Raw genomic sequence first — 22,801 nt, forward strand, 5'->3', positions numbered from 1 at the left:
GGAGGCTGAGCCCCTGGGAGGCCAGCCATACGTGGCAGTGACTCAGGCCTGGGGGCTAGGGTGTGGGGAGCCCACGCCCAGCCAGGCCCAGCGCCCCCTCCCTCCCCCAGCGTGCCCCCGCCGTCCATCTCCAGCAGAGTGTCTCGGCTGGCCGTGAAGGCCGCCTTCTTCGGCCTGCTGGGCTACAGCCTGTACTGGATGGGCCGCCGCACCGCCAGCCTGGTCCTGTCGCTGCCTGCCACGCAGTACTGCCTGCAGAGGGTGACTGAGGCAAGGCACAAGTAGGAGCTGCTCCCCACACGCTCAGGAGCCCCTGAGGAGCCAGTGCCCCCGAGGCACTTGCTGGATGCCAGGCTCATCCAAGCCCACCCGAGGCCCCCACCACCCCCCATGGGGGTCTGGGCCGGGCCTCACCTGCCCTCCCAGTCCCATCACCCCTCCACCAGCCCACCCAAATAAAGAATTATTTAATGTCTCAGCTCAGGCCTCCCGCAGCCCCTCCCCTCCCACACTGCAGGGGCCGTTCACCGGCTTCTGGACAAGATGCCCAGCTCCCGGGGGGGCAAGGGCTTGGAGAAGAGGCCGAGGCATGCGCCCTCTCAGCCCTGGTGGCGGGTGGGGGACAATGGCCACTGTCCCTACCTCACTGTGCCTTCCTGTGCTCTGGCCATGGGAGCGTCATGCCAGGGGCAGCTCCTGGGACCTCCCTGGCAGGCGAGAACTGGGAAAGGCCCGGCCCTCGAGCTCCAGCCAACCCCACCATGCCCCTGGCATCCTGGGCCTGGCTGCCACCTCCCCAACGCTGTCTGCCAGCAGGGATTTTGTGTTTTTGGCTTTTTTAATGTCTCAAAATCTTTACTCAGGTAATTTTAACTTCAAAGAGAAAAACTGAAGTAAATGTCAAAAAAACACCAGCCTTAAATCCGGGGGGACAGAATTTGTGTTCTTGGGTCTGTCCCGAGTGGGCTCGTGTACAGCCGAACGTCAGCTCTGGGCCCAGGCGGGGCTTCAGCTGGGAGCCTGTGTCCTGAGCCCCCCGGAGCGAGGGGGTGCCCAGGGGCATCCTGGCCCTCTGTGGACAGACTGTGTGTGCCTGGCTCCTGCCAGGCCTGCCCCCTCAGGCCTCCTGCCCGGCGGCCACCTGTGTGCGGGGAGTCCCTCCTGGTTGACCAGGACGTACCCCGTGCAGCCTCAGCCTGGACCCCGGCAATCTCTGGTTGTGTCTGCTGACTCAATGTTGAATCAAATCAGGTGTGCGTCAGGAGCTGGCCGTGTCCTTCCTGCCACACTCGGGGATTTGTTCCATAGAAACTGAAATAAATTCTAATTTTGGAAACTCCTGTTCTGTGACGTGTGGAAATGGGGCTCAGGGAATGAAGGACCCTGGTCTCTTCCCTGTGCTGCCGGGCAGCCCTGCCGGGGCTCAGGGGGAACCTGCCTGGTTCGCGGCAAAGGACACAGGGCCACTGTCCCTCCATGCTGGCCTGTGGGATGCAAGTGGCCTGACACTCGCGACCCTCCATACCCAGTCCCACAGATTCCAGAGTGTGGATCAGACTGAGGCCAGGGAACGAAAAGATGGGTCAGGAGGGCCCAGGGCCCCGGGGGTAACACCTGCCCGGGAGGATGCTCGGAGCAGGGGTGGCCAGAGTGCCTGGTGGGGGCTGCTGCCGAGGGAAAGGCTGGACTGCAGGGTAGTGTCGGGCACCGGGACCTCACCACGTTGTGCCTTATCCCCGTCACCCACCCACCCACCCACGCGGAGGGTCCTGAGGGCTTCGCCAGGCTGCCCCGAAGCACAGAGCTGCGGTCACGAGGGGTCTCGGAAGCCCACGCTGTGGCCCCAGGACAAGGTTCTGGATGCAGCTCCTGGAAGTGAAGGGTGGACTCGCGGCGCTGCCGGAAAAAACGGAGACCACAGGCAGGCGGGAAGCGCGTCCAGGGTCCGCGGACACCCGCCTCTCAGACGGTCCTCTGGGGCCCGATCGCGGAGGAGACGGAAAGCGGGAGGGCCTCAGGCTCGTCTGAACCCCCGCGGTCATTCGGCCAAACGGAACCCAAACTCCTCCCCCGGGGGTCGGGCCCCTCAAGCCAGCCGCGGACGCCGATGCCCGCCCAGCCCTCCGGGAGCTTCTGCGCCTGCGGCCTCGCGGGGCCTCTCCGAGCCCGGGCTGGGTTCCGGGGGCGGTGCCGGGTCCAAGACCCCTTCCGTCCTAGACAACAGGAGGGGCCCGAGAGGCGGCGAGATGTGGGGCGCGGCGCTAAGCCCCTGCCCGACCCGAACAGACTGCCAGCTCCGGTGCAGCGGAGAAAATCCAGGGCTGCCCGAGCGGGGTCGCCTGTGGCGGTCTCGGGGACGTCACCATGTGTCACCCCGCGCCCCGGCAGCGCGCGCCACAAGACGCCGGCTGCCACCCCTACACCTCCGACTCTCTGGACCAGAGACGCGAACAGACGAACGAGGCAGCCAATCGGTGCCCGGTACGACACCGCCCCGCCCCTCCCACGGGCGACTGGGTTCCGGGGCACGCGGGGCGGGGCTTCCGGGCGGGGCAGGCCGGCTTCCGGCGGAATCGGCGCCGCCGATGGCAGCGCACAGGGTAGCTGTCGGCGCCTCGCTCGCTGCTGCCCGACTCCTGCTCCTCGGCCGCTGCCGCTTGTCGCCCGTGCCCCGCTCTGCGTTGTCGGGCGCCGCCATGGAGCCTGCGCCGCGTTGGCTGGCGGGACTGCGCTTCGACAACCGCGCTCTGCGCGCGCTGCCGGTGGAGACGCCGCCTGCCGGTCCCGAGGGCGCCTCGACCACGCCGCGGCTCGTGCCCGGGGCCTGCTTCACCCGCGTGCGGCCCACCCCGCTGCGGCAGCCCCGCCTCGTGGCGCTGTCGGAGCCCGCGCTAGCGCTGCTGGGTCTGGGGGCGCCGCCCGCGCCCGAGGCCGAGGCCGAGGCCGCGTTGTTCTTCAGCGGCAACGCGCTCCTACCGGGCGCCGAGCCCGCCGCGCACTGCTACTGCGGCCACCAGTTCGGCCACTTCGCGGGACAGCTGGGCGACGGCGCCGCCATGTACCTAGGCGAGGTGTGCACGGCGGCCGGCGAGCGCTGGGAGCTGCAGCTCAAGGGCGCCGGGCCAACGCCCTTCTCCAGGTGGGCCAGGGCGGGCGAGGGGCGCGGGTGGGTCCTCCCCGCCGGGGCGCCCCTGCTTCTCCGCTCGGCGCGGTGTTGGGGGCGTCCTGCGGCCTCTGCCAGGTGGGGCCTGCCCTCCATGCGCGGGAACGCGGTGCTGCCAACCGCCCGCGCTCTGTGCTCATGAGCCTGCAGAGGACCTTGGAGTCAGCTCCACCAGTGACGCCGCTGGTGTTTACCGACGTTCGCTGGGGCTCCAAGCCCAGGGGCGGGAGCCGGAGTGAGGGATTAGGCTAACCCTAACCCGCAGCTCCCCAGCCTTCCTCCCATAGCTTGTGGGGCGGGCCGCTTGGTCCAGCAGCCTCGCTCTGCGACTGACTTCACAGAAGCCTTGCCCTGACTCCCTGCGGGCAGCCCTCTTTGACCCCGAAGTGAGGTGGGCATCGTTTCGATTCCTGGGGGGGGGACACACAGGTCGTCCAAGGCAAGACCTGGGTCCAGATGCTGCCCAGGCCCACAGGGGGGCCATGCACTCGCCACCTGCCTCCTGTGTACAGACAGCGCTTCGGGCTGTTCTGCTCTTTTCCACTAAACAGTTAATGAACTTACTCCATATTCTTTACTGCTTGAGGAATGACTAAGAAAAAAATATCCACAAGTGTATATTTTATGTTCAGAAAAATGCTAAATCCGCCTCTCGGACCCCTCCCTGTGCTCTCATCTCCTCCCTATCCAGCGCCTGAAATGCCCCTCAGCGTCCCTTTCCCAGGGCTCCATCTCGCCAGCAAGCTCCTCAGACTGGCAGGGGTCTTTCTCACCACCCCCCAAACCCATTCGGTTCTGTGTCTGAAAAGTTGGCTGAGAGCAGCTGGGGTCCCTGGCCTCAGCAGACTCTGAGATTGAGGCTAATGTCTGAAGTGGCCGTGAGAAGGAAGAGACTTGTACAGTGAAAAAAGTAAAGAAAGTAAAGAAGACATAAACACGTAGAAACATCCCTTGTCTATGGGTTGGATAACTTACTAGAAAGACAACTCCCGGACAGGTGCGGTGGCTCACACCTGTAATCCCAGCACTTTGGGAGGCTGAGGCCGATGGATCATCTAAGGTCCGGAGTTCGAGACCAGCCTGGTCAACATGGACAAACCCCGTCTCTACTAAAAGTACAGAATTAGCCGGCGTGGTGGCGCGTGCCTGTAGTCCCAGCTACTCGGGAGGCTGAGGCAGGAGAATTGCTTGAACCTGGGAGGTGAAGGTTGCGGTGACCTGAGATTGTGCCATTGCACTCCAGCCTGGGTAACAAGAGCGAAACTCTGTCTCAAAAAAAAAAAAAGAAAGAAGCTCTTTGAAGAGATTGTGGCAGCAATGACAGTTTTTGCAAAAATAGAAGAGTCCATTCTAAAGTTCACATGGGGTCAGTGGTGCTGGCTCGTTCCTGTAATCCCAACACTTTGGGAGACCAAGGGAGGAGGAGGGTTGCTTGAGGCCACAAGTTGGAGACCATGTATCTTCAAACAATTTTTTTTAATTAGCTGGGTAAGGCGGCGTGTGCTTGTAATCCCAGCTACTCAGGAGGCCGAGGTGGAAGAATTGCTTGAGCCCAGGATTCAAGGCTGCAGTGAACAGTGATTGTCTCTCTGCACTCCAGCCTAGATGACAGCGTGAGAGCCTGTTTTGAAAAGTAACACAAAGAAAGCTGAAGGACTCATGCTTCCTGATTTCAAAACTGCACTCCAGGCCTAGTGACAGAGTGAGACCCTGTCTTGAAAAAAGAAAAGTGGCTTAAGACGGTATATTTGTATTATATGTATTTTACCACAGTGAAAATAATGGAGAAGAAAGGGGCAGTCATCTGGCCCTCAGGGCTCGCAGCCCCTTCCCCACACGCATCCTAGAGTGCCCGGCCGAGGCCAGGAAGCTACGATGTGGGCTAGGGAAGGGATATGAGATCTGGGGGTCCAAAGTGGCTGTGAGTGGCCTGAGCCCAGCACTGTTGGAGCCCCAGAGTGGGGTTCTGCAGGCTGGCAGGTGGTGTGGGAGCTTCGGGATAACCTCTCCAGCAGACACAGAGGAGCTGATTCCCTGGCTTGCCCGTACCTGGGCACCGTCCTGGTGCAGACAAAGGCTGTAGTTGGACCTGTCCCATGAGGCAAGGCTGCCCCAGGCCCTTCGCCCCTGCAGCACAGTCTCACAGTCCCAGCTTCTTCTGTGGAACCTTGTCCTGGGCAGGACAGGCTGCTTCATGTGTTCAGGCCCACTTTCATCAGAGGCTGTGCCAACAACCCGCTGGATATGCAGTGGCTGGAACTGGGTGGTGTCCCCTAGGATGGGCTGTTTTCAGTGACATTCGAGCCGCTTGTGGCTCTTACATGCTTTCCCTCCTCTCAGTGTGCTGCCCTGAGTCTTGGTGTTGGGTGACTCCCGCCCGCCTGTGTAGTGAACTCTGTGTTTGGTTTCAGACAGGCCGACGGTCGCAAGGTCCTGCGGTCAAGCATTCGGGAGTTCCTGTGCAGCGAAGCCATGTTCCACCTGGGGGTCCCCACCACACGGGCCGGCGCCTGCGTCACATCTGAGTCCACAGTGGCGCGTGATGTGTTCTATGATGGTAATCCCAAATATGAAAAATGCACAGTTGTGTTGCGTATAGCTTCCACTTTCATAAGGTAATGCCGGGGTCCTTTAGGCTTGTCTATGCGCACTTGCTTATAGAGTCTTAGGAGATTTGGGCCTATGCTGCTAGGATTGTGGCAGAAACAAAGAAACCCAGATGACTGCCGTGGCCTTTTCTCAGAGTCCAGCCCATCCCTGGCAGCCTGAGAAGCTGCCTGTCCGCAAAGCAGCTGCGTCACACTCACTGGCCAGGATTTGAACACAAAGGCGCTCGGTCCTGGGTCGGCACACCTGTGCCAAGCCCTCCCACGTGCCTGTCCAGGCTCTCGCTGCAGCCAGAGACGGCCCTGTGGGAGCTGGCATGCCTCGGAGCACCAGCAGCAGGGTACAGGGCCACGGGCAGAGAGAAGGGTTCCTGCCTGGGGCTTCCCAGGAGGGGCTGCCTGAGGTTGGGGGACAGCATCCAGAGCTGTTTGCTGGAGTTGATGACAAGGAACTCCTCAGACCTGACCGAGGAAATGGCCTTTGTGAGGGCCGCTGAAGCAGCAGGAGCTGCGAGCGTGCTGTGCCTGGTGTTGCGCTCCTGCTTTCTCACTGATGGTCCAGCTGCTCATTGGCCTGCCGTCCTTCTGAGCTGGATCCTGTCTGACATGAGCCATCAGTTACCAGTTTTCGTTTTGCTTTGGAGACGGACCATCACTCTGTCGCCCACGCTGTAGTGCAGTGCTGCCATGTAGGCTCACTGCAACCTCCACCTCCTGGGCTCAAGAATTCTCCTGCCTCAGCCTCCCGAGTAGCTGGGACTGCAGATATGCACCACCACACCCAGCTACTTTTTGTATTTTTAGTAGAGACAGAGTTTTACCATGTTCGCAAGCTGGTGTCAAACTCCTGGCCTCAGGTGATCCGCCCGCCTCGGCCTCCCAAAGTGCTGGGATGACAGGCCCAGCCATCAGGTTTCGATGTCACCTTGCCACCTGGCATCCAGCATCTCCTCCTGAACGCCTGAATATAGAGTGGTCCAGAGGTGGCCTTTGGGCTTGTGGCCCTGTCCAGCCGCCCACACCTGAGGCTGCCTGTGGGCCTCTGGCCTTTCCTGTCCTCTGGGGGGATGGGAAGGATCTGGGGCATCGACTTCCTCTGAGGCCCCGTCCAGCAGGTCTGCGGGCATCACTGTGGAGTCCATCCTGTGCGCCGTGCAGCCTCCCTGCCCTGGGCCCAGTGGTTGCCAACAGTAACCCCAGTTGTGACGACAAAAGATGTGTCTAGACATTGCCTGATGTCCCCTAGGGAAGGGTCAGCCTGGAGGATGGCCACTGCTGAGTGCTCACAGATGCGTGTCTGTAGAAGCTGACTCTCCTTTGCGCTCCCTCTTCAAGGACACAGTGGCAGGCCAAGCCCCTCCATGTGTAAAACCTGCAGAAAGCCTCCTCATGGGGTTGGGGTCGGGGTGCAGGGAGCCTTGGTGGTTTCTAGCCCATGGGCCTCCCCGGCACGTGCCCCAGACTGCGAACAGGGCTTGTTCAGTGGCCGGATGTTGACCAAAAGTGGAGCATGTCTGTGTTCGTGTCAGGTCAGGCCGGGTGCGTCTTGGATGGTTGATTTTGTCTTAATCAGGGTTCTCTTTCTGCGTTAGAGCTACAGGATCGAGCAGCCACAACACGTCTTTCTTTTTCTTATTATCACAAGGGGCTGGGGTCAGGTTTGACCTGTAGACAACTCGGGTCTTCCCTCCAGGTTTGGATCCTTTGAGATTTTTAAGTCCACAGATGAGCACTCGGGGCGCGCAGGCCCCAGCGTGGGGAGGAACGACATTCGTGTGCAGCTGCTCGACTACGTCATCGGCTCCTTCTACCCTGAGATCCAGGCTGCTCACGCCAGCGACAGCGTGCAGAGAAACGCCGCCTTCTTCCGGGAGGTCAGTGGGCTGCACACCGTCCCCTCTGTGGGAGGGTACTGGGTGTCCCCACCTGTGCTGAAGACACCCTCATTTTGGCCAGGGGACAGAGGCTTTTGCCCAGCCACCCACCCTTTTCCGAGCTCCCCGTCCTATTCACAAACCCCATCCCTCGCGCCAACTTCTCACAAATACCGTGTGATCGGGCCCTGGGACAAACCTGAAGCTCCCCTGTGCTCAGTGGCGTTGGGGGCCTGGGTGTGCTCTCCTGCTGGAGGCCTTGCAGGGCCAGCTCGGGGGGTTGGGGTGGGGAGGAGCTGGCTTGGGTGGAAGCAACCATGGACACTGGGCACCTCCCATGTGGGTCGACATGTCATGATGCCCAGAGCAGCCGGCCAGGTCCTGACTGGGGAGGTGTTGGGCGCCCAGCTTGGGTCTGGGTCCCTGCCCCACGGACAGCATATACGTCCCACACGGTCTAATCGTGTCGTCCTTGTCACAGGGCATTCAGGGCACAGTAGGGAGACCCGGCGCCTGGTCTGGCTGGGCTAGGGTCCTGCAGCATCAGTGGGGTTAGGCCAAGTGGGGGTTCAGGGGGCCCGGGCACAGCATCTTCTTTGAGAGGTCTCAGGCCATTCCTGGAGCAGCTGCAGTCAGGGCTGTGTGGGGACCTGCTTTTGCATGTGGCTGGGAGCTATTGAGCTGCCATCAGCAGAAGTGGGCACCAGACAGGTGCTCTTGGGGCCGTGTCCTGTGCCGGCTCCATCCCTTCAGTCCGCGTCAGCCATGCTCCATGTGGATGGGCAGTGGGGCCACAGAAGGCCGGGAGGAGCCACTGGGCGCAGCCTTATGCTCTGGCGTACATGTGGGTGTGTGGTCAGGGCAGGTCACTCTGCCCCTTGGCGCCTCAGAGGACGGCGCTGACTGCCTCCCAGGAGCGTCAGTGGTCTTGCAGGAGTGAGGCAGTGTCGGGCCTGTGCTCGGCGGGGCCCTCAGTGCACCCTGCATCTTGGGGGCTCCTGTCCTCCCTGTTGATTGGCACCTATTCTCAAGGTTGCCAGTGCTGGGCTGGGTGGGATCTGCTGTCTGGTTGATGGCACCGGAGTGGACAGTGGCCTGACCCTGGGGCAGGTATGGCCCCGCAGTGCGCCAGCCCTTCCCTGCTTCTTGGGGTCTCTCCTGGGCCTGAGTCTGGGCTTCCCTGATTTTTCTAGTTTCGGTAAAAGCCAGATTTTATGAGCATATAGAAGAGCAGATGGTGTAAGTGGGGATGAGAACCCTGGCAGCACACTCTTAATCGCTGCCCTGTGGTTGAAGCGGTGACGGGTCCTCCGGACAGATTGCCCGGAGATACCAGAGTGAGAGCTTCTCAGTGAAGCTCAGCTGGTTTCAGGAGGGGAAGGGCGGCTGCAAGTCGGGGGGTCTGGGGAGGACCCCAAGGGAGCAAGCACACTGTCCCGCCCCAGGTGACGCGGCGTACGGCGAGGATGGTGGCCGAGTGGCAGTGCGTGGGCTTCTGCCATGGCGTGCTTAACACTGACAACATGAGCATCCTGGGGCTGACCATCGACTACGGGCCCTTCGGCTTCCTGGACAGGTGAGCAGCAAAGTGCAGGCTGCCTGAAACCTGCTGCCCCAGGCGCTGGCCCGTGGTGTGGGAGGGAAGCCCACGGGGCTGGCGGCCAATACAGGAAGGAGAGAGTCGGGGCACTGCAGAGACAGGACCCCTGTGGGACAGGGCAGGAGAGCCACGGCCACACAGGAACTTCCTTTGGGCCTCCCCTCCAGGCTGCCTGTGCCATCTCCTGGGAGCGTCCCCTCAGGCAGGGCGTGGCTCTCGCCCCATGTGACAGGTACGACCCCGACCACGTGTGCAACGCCTCAGACAACACCGGCCGCTATGCATACAGCAAGCAGCCCGAGGTGTGCAAGTGGAACCTGCAGAAGCTGGCTGAGGCGCTGCAGCCGGAGCTGCCCCTGGAGCTGGGCGAGGCCATCCTGGCCGAGGAGTTTGACGCCGAGTTCCAAAGGCACTACCTGCAGAAGATGCGCAGGAAACTGGGCCTTGTGCAGGTGGAGCTGGAGGAAGACGGGGCGCTGGTGTCCAGGCTCCTGCAGACCATGCACCTGACAGGTGAGTGGCCAGGTGTGTCCACAGCAGGCGTTTCTGATTCTGTTGTGGTTAGCGATGGTTTACCTTTCCAGGTGCACACTCACTCCCATGCCCACCCCAGGCCCTGGCATACCCATTCTCCTCTGTCTTTATGAATTTGGTGAATCTAGGGACCTCCTGTAAGTGGATTCCTAAGTGTCTGTCCTTCCGTGACTGCTTATTTCACGTAGCGTAACATGCTGAATGTTCATCCAGGTCTGTCAGGATTTTACTCCATTTGAAGGCTGAGAAGCATCTTGTTGCATGGACAGGCCTGTTTGCTGCTTCTCCGTGACCTTCTGACCTACACTGTCCCCTCCTGGCTGTCGTGTGCAGCGTATTGTGTACGGGGTGCAGTGCTGCTGTGAACGCCAGTGCAGAGGTCTCCAGGTCCCCGCTCTCGGGTCTTTGTGGCACACGGCTGGTAGGACTGCAGGATCATGTGGGTGACTCACTGGACTGCACTAGCCAGGACTTGGAGCTGTGCATATTGAATAGAAGTAGCCGAGAAGGGGCATCCTTTTCTTGTTCCTGACCTTTGGGGGAAGTGTTCAGGGTTTCACCCATTGAGCGTGATGTTAGCTGTGGCCTTTTTTAGATATAACGTTTCCGATGCTGAAGTTTTCTTTTAGAGCGCTTTGACCTCGTAGGAAAGGCTATTGTATTTCTTCAGTGCTTTTTCCTGCAATGAAAATGATCATGTTGTTTTATTGTTTCATTCATATCTCCCTGCATTCTGGGGATACATTTTACTTGGTCCTTTTAATATGCTGTGTAATTATTTATTTGTTTGTTTCTTTGTTTGAGACAGAGTTTCTTTTTTTTTTTTTTTGAGATGGAGTTTTACTCTTGTTACCCAGGCTGGAGTGCAATGGCGCGATCTCGGCTCACCGCAACCTCCGCCTCCTGGGTTCAGGCAATTCTCCTGCCTCAGCCTCCTGAGTAGCTGGGACTACAGGCACGCGCCACCGTGCCCAGCTAATTTTTTGTATTTTTAGTAGAGACGGGGTTTCACCACGTTGACCAGGATGGTCTCGATCTCTTGACCTCGTGATCCACCCGCCTCGGCCTCCCGAAGCGCTGGGATTACAGGCGTGAGCCACTGCTCCCAGCCCCCGAGACGGAGTTTCATTTTCATTGCCCAGGCTGGAATGCAGTGACATAATCTTGGTTCACCCCAACTTCCACCTCCCAGGTCCAGGCGATTCTCCTGCCTCAGCTTCCGTAGTTGCTGGGATTACAGGCATGAGCCACCACGCCCGGCCATATGCTGTACAATTACTTTAATGTGCTGAATTTTGCTAATATTTTGAGGATTTTTGCATCTGTATTCGTGAGGGATACTGGCTCATCGTTTTGCTTCGTTTTTTCTTTAGTGTTTGTTTGGCTTTGACATCAAGGCAGTGCTGGCCTCAGAGTGAGTTAGGAGGTATTCCCACATCTTCCATTTTTTTCCTTAAAGTTTGGGAAGGATTGCTATTACTTCTTAAAATGTTTGATAGAATTCACCAGTGAAGCCACCTGGTCCTGAATTTTCTTTGTTGGGAAATTTTTTATTACTGCTCAATCTCCTTGCTTCTCTTAGATCAATTTAGATTTCCTGCTGTTCTCGAGTCAGTTTTCTAGGTGTCCTGTGGGTTATCCATGTCATGTAGGCAATTTTGGCATATAATTGTTCAAAGCAGCTTTTTAAAAACGATTTTATTGTGGTAAGAACAGTTGACATAGATCCTCTTGGCTGTCTGAAAGCACATGAGCAGTGCTGGACAGCAGAGCCTGGGCCCGTTCACGTCACCACCAGAACCCTGTGCGTGTCAGTCACCAGCTCCCCACTCCCTCCCTGCAGCCCCGGGTAGCAGCTCTCCACTTCGAGTCTGGGCATCTGCCTGCTCTGAATCCTTCATGTAAGTGGAGTTACGCAGTGTCTGTCCTCTGCTTCTTCAGACTATTCCGTTTTTCCTTTTTCTCCCTCTAATCATATTTTCCTCCCTGCTGCCAACTTCGGTCTTGGCTGTTCTTTCTCCAGTTCCTTAGGCGTGAGGTGAGGTCAATGATTGGAGATATTTTTCTCAGTGTAGCCATTTACAGTTGTGTATGTTCTGGTCACTGCTTCTGCCGTATCCATCCATTTTGATATGTTGTGTTTGGGGTTTGTTTTTTGTTTCTGAGACAGAGTCTCGATCTGTCACCCTAGCTGGAGTACAGTGGCTCGATCTTGGCTCACTGCAGCCTCCGCCTCCTGGGCACGGGCACGGCTTACTGCAGCCTCCGCCTCCTGGGCACGGCTCACTGCACCTTCCGCCTCCTGGGCACGGGCACGGCTCACTGCACCCTCCGCCTCCTGGGCACGGGCACGGCTTACTGCAGCCTCCGCCTCCTGGGCACGGCTCACTGCACCTTCCGCCTCCTGGGCACGGGCACGGCTCACTGCACCCTCCGCCTCCTGGGCACGGGCACGGCTCACTGCAGCCTCCGCCTCCTGGGCACAGTCACGGCTCACTGCAGCCTCTGCCTCCTGGGCACAGCTCACTGCACCTTCCGCCTCCTGGGCACGGGCACGGCTCACTGCACCCTCCGCCTCCTGGGCACGGCTCACTGCACCCTCTGCCTCCTGGGCACGGGCACGGCTCACTGCAGCCTCCGCCTCCTGGGCACAGTCACGGCTCACTGCAGCCTCTGCCTCCTGGGCACAGCTCACTGCACCTTCCGCCTCCTGGGCACGGGCACGGCTCACTGCACCCTCCGCCTCCTGGGCACGGGCACGGCTCACTGCACCCTCTGCCTCCTGGGCACAGTCACGGCTCACTGCAGCCTCTGCCTCCTGGGCACAGCTCACTGCACCTTCCGCCTCCTGGGCACGGGCACGGCTCACTGCACCTTCCGCCTCCTGGGCACGGGCACGGCTCACTGCACCCTCTGCCTCCTGGGCACGGCTCACTGCACCTTCCGCCTCCTGGGCACGGGCACGGCTCACTGCACCTTCCGCCTCCTGGGCACGGCTCACTGCACCCTCCGCCTCCTGGGCACGGGCACGGCTTACTGCACCTTCCGCCTCCTGGGCACGGCTCACTGCAGCCTCCGCCTCCTGGGCACGGGCACGGCTCACTGCACCTTCCGCCTCCTGGGCACGGCTCACTGCACCTTCCGCCTCCTGGGCACGGGCACGGCTCACTGCACCCTCCGCCTCCTGGGCACGGGCACGGCTCACTGCACCTTCCGCCTCCTGGGCACGGCTCACTGCAGCCTCCACCTCCTGGGCACGGCTCACTGCACCCTCCACCTCCTGGGCACGGCTCACTGCAGCCTCCACCTCCTGGGCACGGCTCACTGCACCCTCCGCCTCCTGGGCACAGTCACGGCTCACTGCAGCCTCTGCCTCCTGGGCACAGTCACGGCTCACTGCACCCTCTGCCTCCTGGGCACAGTCACGGCTCACTGCAGCCTCTGCCTCCTGGGCACAGCTCACTGCACCTTCCGCCTCCTGGGCACGGGCACGGCTCACTGCACCCTCCGCCTCCTGGGCACAGTCACGGCTCACTGCAGCCTCTGCCTCCTGGGCACAGTCACGGCTCACTGCACCCTCTGCCTCCTGGGCACAGTCACGGCTCACTGCAGCCTCTGCCTCCTGGGCACAGCTCACTGCACCTTCCGCCTCCTGGGCACGGCTCACTGCACCCTCTGCCTCCTGGGCACAGCTCACTGCACCTTCCGCCTCCTGGGCACGGCTTACTGCACCCTCTGCCTCCTGGGCACGGGCACGGCTTACTGCACCCTCTGCCTCCTGGGCACGGGCACGGCTCACTGCACCCTCTGCCTCCTGGGCACGGGCACGGCTCACTGCACCCTCTGCCTCCTGGGCACAGTCACGGCTCACTGCAGCCTCTGCCTCCTGGGCACAGCTCACTGCACCTTCCGCCTCCTGGGCACGGGCACGGCTCACTGCACCCTCCGCCTCCTGGGCACAGTCACGGCTCACTGCAGCCTCTGCCTCCTGGGCACAGTCACGGCTCACTGCACCCTCTGCCTCCTGGGCACAGTCACGGCTCACTGCAGCCTCTGCCTCCTGGGCACAGCTCACTGCACCTTCCGCCTCCTGGGCACGGCTCACTGCACCCTCTGCCTCCTGGGCACGGGCACGGCTTACTGCACCCTCTGCCTCCTGGGCACGGGCACGGCTCACTGCACCCTCTGCCTCCTGGGCACGGGCACGGCTCACTGCACCCTCTGCCTCCTGGGCATGGCTCACTGCACCCTCCGCCTCCTGGGCTCTAGTGATCCTCCCACCTCTACCTCCCAAGTAGCTGGGATTGCAAGGGTGAGCTACCTTTACCGGCCCTTGTGACAATTTTTATTTAAAATCTTACCCGGCTGGGCACCATGGCTCATGCCTGTAATTCCAGCAGTTTGGGAGGCCAAGGTGGGCGGATTACCTGAGGTCAGGAGTTCGAAACCAGCCTAGCCAATATGGTGAAATCCCATCTCTACTAAAAATACAAAAATTAGCTGGGCATGGTGGTGGTGGCACCTGTAAACCCAGCTACTTGGGAGGCTGAGGCAGGAGAATCGCTGGAACCCGGGAGTTGGAGGCTGCAGTGAGCCGAGATCACACCACTGCACTCCAGTCGCCTCACCTCTCTTCAGGTCACTCTTTGCCTGGGTTTCTCCACCCTTTCACTTCAGCCTGTTGGTGACTGAACATCCTGCAGATGGTGTAGACAGCATGGAAATTGTCTTTCACCTGTTTTGCCTGTCTGCTTCTTGTTGGAGGATTATTACTTATCAGGGACAACGTCCGCCATGTTTTTGGTCCCTTGCGTTCTCCGTCGCTGCCTCCTCCGTGTGTACTGGACTTCGCAGCACTTGCTTTGATTCCTGTCTCGTTCTCTGTGTGTTTTTAGATGTGGGCTTAGGGTTGACCGTGGTCACACATGACGGTGTTTCCCTGATCAGGGAGGATCTGTCTTTCACATGTTGGGTCTTCTGCAGGTGGGTTACACTCAGTAGCTCCCAGAGCAGGCAGTGGTGACTGTGATGGTGTGAGGCCAGCAGCAGCCCCCATGCCTTCCCAGTATTAGCCCACGTTACAGGTGGCTTTGCAGGGTCAGAGTGGCAGCCTTGCTGGGTGGTGGATGGGTGGAGGCTGAGGAGTCCCAGGATCCGAGGCTGAGCAGGGCTCATGCAGCACCTGTACCCGGAAGCAGTGTGTGTGGCACCTGTGCCAGGGGTGATGTGTGTGTGCGGCAGGGGTGGGGGAGGCGGTGTGTGCAGCACCTGTGCCAGGGGAGTGTGTGGGTCCAAGTGGCACCAGGATGAGGACCCTGGGCCTTCTGCTTCTGGCTCTCTGAGCAGCCTGTGTTCCAGGTGCCGACTTCACAAATACCTTCTACTTGCTGAGCTCCTTCCTGGTGGATCCGGAGTCACCAGGCCTGGCGGAGTTCCTGGCCAGGCTGATGGAGCAGTGTGCTTCCCTGGAGGAGCTGAGGCTAGCCTTCCGGCCCCAGATGGATCCCCGGTGGGTACTTGGTTCCTACTTCCTTGGATTTGTTTCCAGAAAGAGGGCCGGAGGGGAAGCTGAAGGCAGAGCTGGCTGGGGCCCAGTGGTTACAGAGGAGAGGGTGATGATGCCAGCACAGGTGTAGGGGAGACAGTGGTCTCTGCTGCAGGTGAGCTTCAGAGAAAGCCTCTGACTTGCCAGAGAGGACAGGTTCCCAGAGGCCACCCTTTCCTGCACTGTCTTCCAAAGGGAAGTCCTGCCCAAGTGGTGTTGCTTTTTTTTTTTTTTTTTTGAGGAGTTTCATTCTTGTTGCTCAGGCTGGAGTACAGTGGCACCATCTTGGCTCACCGCAGCCTCTGCCTCCGGGTTCAATCAATTCTCCTGCGTCATTCTCTCAAGTAGCTGGGATTACAGGCATTCACCACCATGCCCAGCTAATTTTTATTTGTAGTAGAAAGGAGATTTTTTCCCTGTTGGTCAGGCTGCCCTTGAACTTCTGACCACAGGTCATCCACCTGCCTTGGCTTCCCAAAGTGCTGGGATTACAAGCATGAGCCACCACACCAGCTGTTGCTTTTAACTTAAACAATACTAGTGGGGTTGGCAGGGAGCACTGGCCAGCAGGCCCTGCTGACATAAAGCCCCCTGCCCATCTGGACCCTTCTGGAAATAAGGGAAGTGCTAATAGCAGTGCCTCTCCCACAAGCATTGAACTCTGGAGGCGCAGACTCTCCAGCAGGAAGCTGGGCAGCAGAGCATGGGCATGGCTGGTGTGTGCCCACCTGGGTCCATCTCTGCCAGTGGGTCTCAAGGGTGGGGCGGAAGGAACACCTGCCTCCAGGGCAGGACCCAGTCAGGGGTTGCCTCCCAGACACCCCGGCCTCCCTGCAGGCAGCTGTCCATGATGTTGGTGCTGGCACAGTCAAACCCGCAGCTGTTCGCACTCATGGGCACCCGGGCAGGCATCGCCAGGGAGCTGGAGCGCGTGGAGCAGCAGTCTCAGCTGGAACAGCTGAGCGTGGCCGAGCTGCAGAGCAGGAACCACGACCACTGGGCCACCTGGCTCCAGGAGTACAGGTGAGCTCTGCGTCCACGGTCATGCTGGGAAGGTCCAGCCCGGCTGTGATTCGAGAGTCTGATGTAATTCCAGAGCCCGGCTGGACAAGGACCTGGAAGGCGCCGGAGATGCTGCTGCCTGGCAGGCCGAGCGTGTGCGTGTGATGCGCGCCAGCAACCCCAAGTATGTCCTGAGGAACTACATCGCGCAGAACGCCATCGAGGCTGCCGAGCGTGGGGACTTCTCAGAGGCAAGCACGTGACTATCCCTGTGGTCCGTGGGAGGAGGGTCAGGCTCAGACCCCTCTCACCTTCACACTCCTCCAGGTTCGGCAGGTACTGAAGCTGCTGGAGACCCCTTACCAATGCGAGGCAGGCACTGCCACAGAGCCCGAGGCCACGGAGGCCAGAGGGGCGACCGGCGGGCAGCATTCCTACAGCAGCAAGCCCCCGCTCTGGGCAGCAGAACTGTGTGTGACATGATCATCGTAATGGCCTCGGCATGCTCCACACCCCTGGAGTCTTCCGAGGCCCCCATGTGTTGCTGAGTGGCCGAGACGGTGCCAGGCTATCTCCTCTGTGCTGGGGGCTTCTGCCCTGGCCCACGCACACGTCTTTCCATGAAGGCAGAGACATCCAGTCAGGACCTGACCTGTCTCTGTCTGACGCTGGCTCAGCAGGGCAGCCCCACCACCCCTCTGGCCCCTGGGGGCTGGACCCAGGCTCCTAAATAAACCAGCAACTCCCTCAGGCCCCATCGCCGTGGTCATTCTTCCCCCCTGCCCTGTCCTCAGCCCCCGCCTGGGAGAAACAGACACAGACAGGGTCCCAGGACACCTTTATTGTGCGTGTGCCCAGGGCAGCCTCAGGCATCCTGGTAGTAGTTGTTGAAGTTGATGCGTAGCAGGAAGTCCTCCAGGTGAGGCTGGTAGCCGCGGTTCACCAGCTTGGTCACCACTGGGGATCAGCAAGCCATTCAGGCCTTTGCCCACGGTGTGAACCCCGCCTTGCCCCCCCAACTTGGCTCTCCCAGCGGGGGTGGCCCTCACCTTTGAAGAGAAAGTGGGAGTAGTACTTAAAGGTGTTGTAGGACTGCTGCATGAGTGCAAAGTTGGGGTGTTCTGCACCCCGCGGGCCCCCAGCAGGGACCCAGGCCTGGGAGATGAGCTGGCTGCGGAACTTGAGCACAAGGCTGAAGATGCTGTGGATGATGTTCATGACGGGCGCCGCCTTCTCCGTCAGCAGGCCCCTGGGGGAAGCAGTGCCACTGGGTGGGCTGAGCTTCGACCACAGGGACGAAGGGACGCAGCCGTGCCCAGGCCTCACCTGAAGACGGCCTTGTGCAGGTACTCTGCATGCGCGCGCTGGATCTCCTCCAGGTCGCCCACGGTGGCCAGCCTGGCCCTGAACTCGCACCAGGTGACGTGCAGGATCTGGTTGGCAATGTAGCCCTGGATGACCCTCACAAAGTGCTGCATCTCGTGCTTGAACAGTTGCAGCTGGCGGAACTGCACGGAGCTGGACGTGTGGCTCAGCAGGGCTGGCAGAAAGGAGAGGGCAGAGGTGAGCACAGCCTCAACCCCAGGGCACCAGGGTCCAGCGAGGCCTCACCTGTGCGCTTGAGGTGGAAGCAGATGTCCTTAAGTGCCCACATCATGAGCTTCAGCTGCAGCAGGAAGGAGAAGACGCCGCTGTACTTGCTCAGGCAGCCCTCGGTGATGACGACGTTGAGGGGCCAGTCCACCTGCCAGGAGCCCCCCGCTCAGCAGGCATCCCATGGGCAGGCCCGTGCCCCATTCCCGTGGCCAGGGCTGCTGCTGACCTTGTACCTGAGCTCCAAGCAGCTCAGCACGTCCGGGGCATTGGGGGCAAACACCTCGGGAAGGTACTTGAGGGCGAGGGAGAGGTTGGAGGCATGCGGGGTGTCCCCGTGCAGGCTGCACTGCAGAGCCTTGCTCAGCACGGAGTTCAGCACCAGCGGGTTGAGCAGCTCCCCAGGCGTCTGCCCGGCCCCAAGCTGCGCAGAAAAGGGACTAGCGTCCCCAGGAGCCCCAAGCACATCCCTGGCCACGCACCGGCACCTCATGGGGTTGTGCCAGAGCGGCAGGGAAGCTGAGGCCCTGCAGCCAGTCTCCCCCTCCCCAGGGCCTCCCCTCTACCCCTGGCCCCACCCCAGCTCCATGTCTGGAGGTCACCTTCTCAAAGAGCAGGTCACTGAGGGACTGGGCGAACTCGCCGTCCTCCATCAGCAGGAAGTGCCGCAGCGCCTCATAGTGTGCCTCCAAGTGCAGCTCCACAAAGAAGTAGTCAACGGCGGCCTTATTCACCAAGGAGATGCTGACAGGAGGGAGCTGGAGTCAGGCTGCCGCTGGGGCGGGCAGGGCGGGGCGGGCAGGCTGGCTGGGGTGAGGGCACTCACTGGGCCGCCAGCGGCGCCGTGATGGAGCGCTTCATCAGCACAGGCAGCGTCAGCAACTCACTCAGCTGCACAGCGGTCTCGTCTGCGGCGGACTGCACCTGGGTGTCCACGGGGAAGGCGAAGGCCCGTGGAAACATGGGGCGTAGAAGGTGAGCGATGGGTGGCTCGGCTGTGGGAGACGGAGAGCGTGCTAGAAACCTGCTGACCCAGGGCTCTGCCTCTGCCTCTGCCTCTGCCTCTGCCCTCAGCAACACTGCACTCACACATGGACTCGTAACTGTCCGGGTACCGCTCCAGGTGGTACTGCCCTGCCAGGCCTGCCAGGTAGGACTGCTCCCCGTCCCAGGCCTCCGCCGCCTCCTCACCAGGTCCTGGGCTGCTCTGGGCAGCTGTGTCTTCCTAACAAAACACCAGCCTGAGAGCCACCTCCCCACATCACGCTGCCCCTGCCGCATGCTGCTGCCGCCACTCGCCCACTTTGTGTCAAAAGGAAAACCGCAAGTGGGACTTGCCCACGTGATAACCTAGAGGCATAGAGCCCTCCCTGTGTGCTGTGTGATCCCCAGGCTGCATCTGCCTCACCTGTGAGTTCAGAGGCCAATTTGAAGAGAGCTCCTCAGTGTCCCCATTCCTCCCAGGGCCTGTGTGGACACAAGTGGACATGGGAGTGTCTGGGCCAAGTGCGTGCGGAGGGGACGGAGCAGAGCCAGCCCTGGCTCAGGCAGCCCCTCTCATGTCCCCCAAACAGCAGCTCAGGTCCTACCCGACAGACAAGGAGTCCTGAGGGGACCTTCACTCGCAGCCAGCCCCACCTCCCACCTACCTCCCAGGCTCTAGGTCCCACAGTCCCACTCCTGGCCATCGGTCACCCAACTCTAACCTGGTTCTTCAGAGATGCTGTCTCCCGGGGTGTTGGGCCAGCATGGCTGGGTGGGAGCCACATCTGACATGTTCTCTCCCATGCTGATGGTGTCATCAGACACGTGTCCCTCGATGTTCCACTGTGGCCAGGAGGGAGCCACGTCCAACACGTTCTCTCCCATGCTGACGCTCTCCTCCCCACAGCCTAAGCTGGGGGAGGAGAGAGATGGCCCCACTTCTACAGGCAACTGTGGCCCACAGTCCAGAGCAGCGTTCTGTGCTTCCAGGCTAGGCACTGACTGGGACATGTGGCCAGGGAGGCTCTGTTGGGGCCTGGGTGTGTTGGGCTCAGTTTCTGGTGAGAGGGACCCCAGCATCACATGGGGCGGAGGGATGGGTCCGTGGGTGTTCCACCGTGGCCAGGTTGGAGCCACGTCCGACATGCACCCCCCCAAGCTGATGCTGGCATCGGACACGTGCCCATGGATGTTCCACCGTGGCCGGGTAGGAGCCACATCTGACACATTCTCCCCAACCCTGATGCTGGCATCGGACACATGTCCATGGATGTTCAAACGTGGCCGCATGGGAGCCACGTCCGACACATTCTCCCCTACCCTGATGCTGGCATCAGACACATGCCCATGGATGTTCCACCGTGGTCGGGTGGGAGCCACATCAGACATGTTTTCCCCAACCCTGATGCTGGCATCAGACACGTGCCCATGGATGTTCCACCGTGGCCGGGTAGGAGCCACATCTGACATTTGCTCCCCGACCCTGATGCTGGCATCGGACAAGTGCCCTTGCGTGTTCCTCCGTGGCAGAGTGGGAGCTATTCCAGAATTGTAGCCCCTTGTAGGAACACCACCCCCTGACACATGCCCAAAAAGCTGCTGTGTGTGCTGGCTGCTCCCCTCCTCCAGGGCGGCACACCTGGGTGGCTGTGAGGGAGGCAGGGCCACCTGCAAGGCAGAGACACAGGCATCCAGCTTCCCACCAGTGTCCTCCCACGGCTGCAGCCCTGAGCCTCCCAAGCTGCACTCTGCAGCCTGGAGGGGCCCTGGTGAAGGTGAGGCGGCCACAGCCGGCCTCAGGACAGTACTAAAGTCATACTCCTGGGGCTTGGCGAGCTGAGTGCTGGCTGCTGCGGGTGCCTCCCCAGGAGCTGAGGCAGGCAGGTCCGAGCTGATGGTCTGCAGCGCTGCCTCCAGAAGAGGGACTGTGCCAGTCTGCACAGACTGCTCAGCCCCTGGGCCCACAGGTAGGAAGTCTCCAATGCTGAGGCCATCAGAGAAGGGCCCAGGCTCCTCTGCCTGCTGCAGCCCTGTGCCACCAGCTCCCACTGCTGAAGGCTTAGGCGGCTGTGGGGTCCGCAGGTTGGGCCTGTTTGGGCAATCACAGGAAGCCGAATGTTGCTCTGCAGTGCCAGAATCACAGCCTTGGCCTCCGTCTGGGTGCTCAGGGCCAGATGTGACCTGAAACACACATGACATCAGACCCAGTCTGGTCTCAGGCTCCCCGAGCCCTCAAACTCTGTCCTCAAGTTCAGCTCTGCAGCCATGACCGACACTCAGCAGGTGCCAAGGGCTACAGCAAACAGCCAGGCACGGCACCCCCAGCTCAGAGCTAGGGCACCCTGGGCTCCACTCTGCCGCTCACCTGGGAGTGTGGGCTCAACAGACAGTCTGGCGGCTCCCGGGACTGGTGAGCCTCAGGCATTGCTTTCAGCATCTCCTGAAATTCAAGCCAGAGGGAGGACCAGCAGAGCTGGAGAAAAGCACAGCCCCAGTCCCACACAGAATCCACAGCCCCTACGCCCACAGCAACCATGTGCACCGAACCAGACAAGGCTTGTGCCGGGCTCCACTGGGACCCCAGCCTGCAGAAAGCACTCCAAAACCACAAGCTCCTCACCACCTCTATCTGCAATTCAGTGGCACTGCCACAAACACGAGAACCACCAGCCCTCTCCCATAAGAGCACGCAGGTCTGTGTGCAGTTTCAGGGGGTTACCAGACCCCCAAAGCCCAGGGGAAGAGCTGCTGCAGTACCTGAATGCGTTTCTCATCTTCTAAGAGAAAACGAAGCCGTACACTCTCCAGTCGGTGCCTCTGGATTCTCCACAGCGCCTTCTGCTCCCGACGAGCCGCCTCTGCAGAGAGCTTGCTATAGTGGTCGACCAGCGCCTGCCTGAAGCCACACCCAGAAAGGACACAGCCACAAGAGTCACCCCACCCCATCCACCTGGCGCCCCTCGGGTAAGAATGGTTCTGTACAATAGAGGCCCCAGTGGGCCCCTGCCCCTAATCTCCCCCTGCCAGGCTGGAAAACCTTGGCAAGTCGGTGCCCAGCCAGGGCTCAGCAAGGTCTGTTGGATGAAAACCAGAATAAGATCCTGCATGGCCTAAAGCAAGGGCTGAGCAGGAAGCTGAGGGCCCCAGACCCCTAAGAAGCAAGGCCTCTTCTCCTACAGGTGCAGACCTGATTAAGCAAAACCAACACAAACGCTTTATTTGCTGAATTCAAAGCCTGCCTCACCTATCGTGCCCCCTGCTTTTGAGATTTTCTCCAGCAGGCAACTTGTGCTGGGCTCCAATGGAACCCTGGCTGAAACCTGAACTGGCCAGCTCTAATTTGCCCATGATAGGCCAGGGACATGGTGTCCAGGCCTGGTTTTCTCCATATGTTAATGGGACAGTATCTACTCAAATACATGCACAAACACGTACACATGCATAAATGCATACAGACGTGTGCACACAGGCACATGCACCCCTCCACAAACATCCCTCGCTGGCTCCATGAATAGATCTAGGGTTGAGACAGCTGAGCATCGTGTGGGGCTGAGCGGGAAGCAGCCAGACCCTCCTGAGAAGGTCTTTCTCTAAAACCCCAAACAGCCCCTTGAAAGCTCCAGCTCTGCTCAGACTAGCGACAGGCTGATGACAACATAGAGAGACTCAACTGCTGTATTGGACAAACACCATCTCGGCCGGGCACATAATCCCAACACTTTGGGACGCTGAGGCAGGCGGGTCACCTGAGATCTGGAGTTTGTGACCAGCCTGGCCAACATGGTGAAACCCCATCTCTACTAAAATTAGAAAAATTAGCCGGGCGTGGTGGCGGGCACCTGTAATCCCAGCTACTCAGGAGGCTGAGGCAGGAGAATCACTTGAACCTGGGAGGTGGAG

At 60.4% G+C, this 22,801-nt stretch overlaps 3 protein-coding genes across 26 annotated transcripts in view; 2 read left to right on the plus strand and 1 right to left on the minus strand.

The window, feature by feature from the left end:
* The window catches only part of TRABD (TraB domain containing), a 14,900-nt gene extending 13,564 nt beyond the window's left edge, over nt 1–1,336 (plus strand). For 8 of the 11 annotated variants that reach the window (XM_035274170.3, XM_035274174.3, XM_035274163.3 and 5 more), the window contains one exon: nt 111–1,336. In XM_035274170.3, coding sequence (XP_035130061.1) covers nt 111–285 — 175 coding nt within the window. In that variant the 3' untranslated portion in view covers nt 286–1,336. The remainder of the gene's footprint in view (nt 1–110) is intronic. The other 3 variants (XM_078344077.1, XM_078344075.1, XM_035274149.3) reach the window with 1 other exon arrangement.
* SELENOO (selenoprotein O) lies at nt 818–17,076 on the plus strand. Of its 5 annotated transcripts, none has more exons than XM_003732155.6 (9): nt 818–3,139; nt 5,579–5,778; nt 7,463–7,643; nt 9,089–9,219; nt 9,476–9,756; nt 15,136–15,286; nt 16,160–16,345; nt 16,419–16,575; nt 16,652–17,076. In XM_003732155.6, exons 1-9 carry the CDS (start codon nt 2,108–2,110, stop codon nt 16,814–16,816), a joined length of 2,484 nt encoding a protein of 827 aa, XP_003732203.5. In that variant the 5' UTR covers nt 818–2,107; the 3' UTR covers nt 16,817–17,076. The 5 variants fall into 5 exon arrangements, with proteins under 5 accessions (XP_003732203.5, XP_078200087.1, XP_035130001.2 ...); XM_035274110.3 differs by having other exon boundaries at nt 2,563–3,139; nt 5,575–5,778; XM_078343961.1 differs by lacking the exons at nt 15,136–15,286; nt 16,160–16,345; nt 16,419–16,575; nt 16,652–17,076 and adding an exon at nt 11,948–14,187.
* A 69-nt stretch (nt 17,077–17,145) lies between these two features.
* Nucleotides 17,146–22,801, minus strand: part of TUBGCP6 (tubulin gamma complex component 6) — a 28,028-nt gene continuing 22,372 nt past the window's right edge. For 2 of the 10 annotated variants that reach the window (XR_013524367.1, XR_008475405.2), the window contains exons 14-25: nt 21,659–21,797; nt 21,267–21,341; nt 19,624–21,082; nt 19,326–19,384; nt 19,007–19,142; nt 18,744–18,912; nt 18,520–18,661; nt 18,154–18,341; nt 17,936–18,068; nt 17,651–17,864; nt 17,374–17,573; nt 17,146–17,281 (exon numbers count right to left, since the gene is read on the minus strand). Coding sequence is in view for 8 of the 10 variants with exons in the window: in XM_054242776.2 (XP_054098751.2) it covers nt 17,276–17,573; nt 17,651–17,864; nt 17,936–18,068; nt 18,147–18,341; nt 18,520–18,661; nt 18,744–18,912; nt 19,007–19,142; nt 19,326–19,384; nt 19,624–21,082; nt 21,267–21,341; nt 21,659–21,797 (3,019 nt within the window). In the remaining 2 variants the exon portion in view is untranslated. Of the gene's footprint in view, nt 17,574–17,650; nt 17,865–17,935; nt 18,069–18,146; nt 18,342–18,519; nt 18,662–18,743; nt 18,913–19,006; nt 19,143–19,325; nt 19,385–19,623; nt 21,083–21,266; nt 21,342–21,658; nt 21,798–22,801 lie in introns of all 10 variants that reach the window. The other 8 variants (XM_054242787.2, XM_078343948.1, XM_008980617.5 and 5 more) reach the window with 4 other exon arrangements.

This window comes from Callithrix jacchus, chromosome 1, assembly GCF_049354715.1.
Source record: "Callithrix jacchus isolate 240 chromosome 1, calJac240_pri, whole genome shotgun sequence".
NCBI classification, from domain to species: Eukaryota; Metazoa; Chordata; class Mammalia; order Primates; family Cebidae; genus Callithrix; species Callithrix jacchus.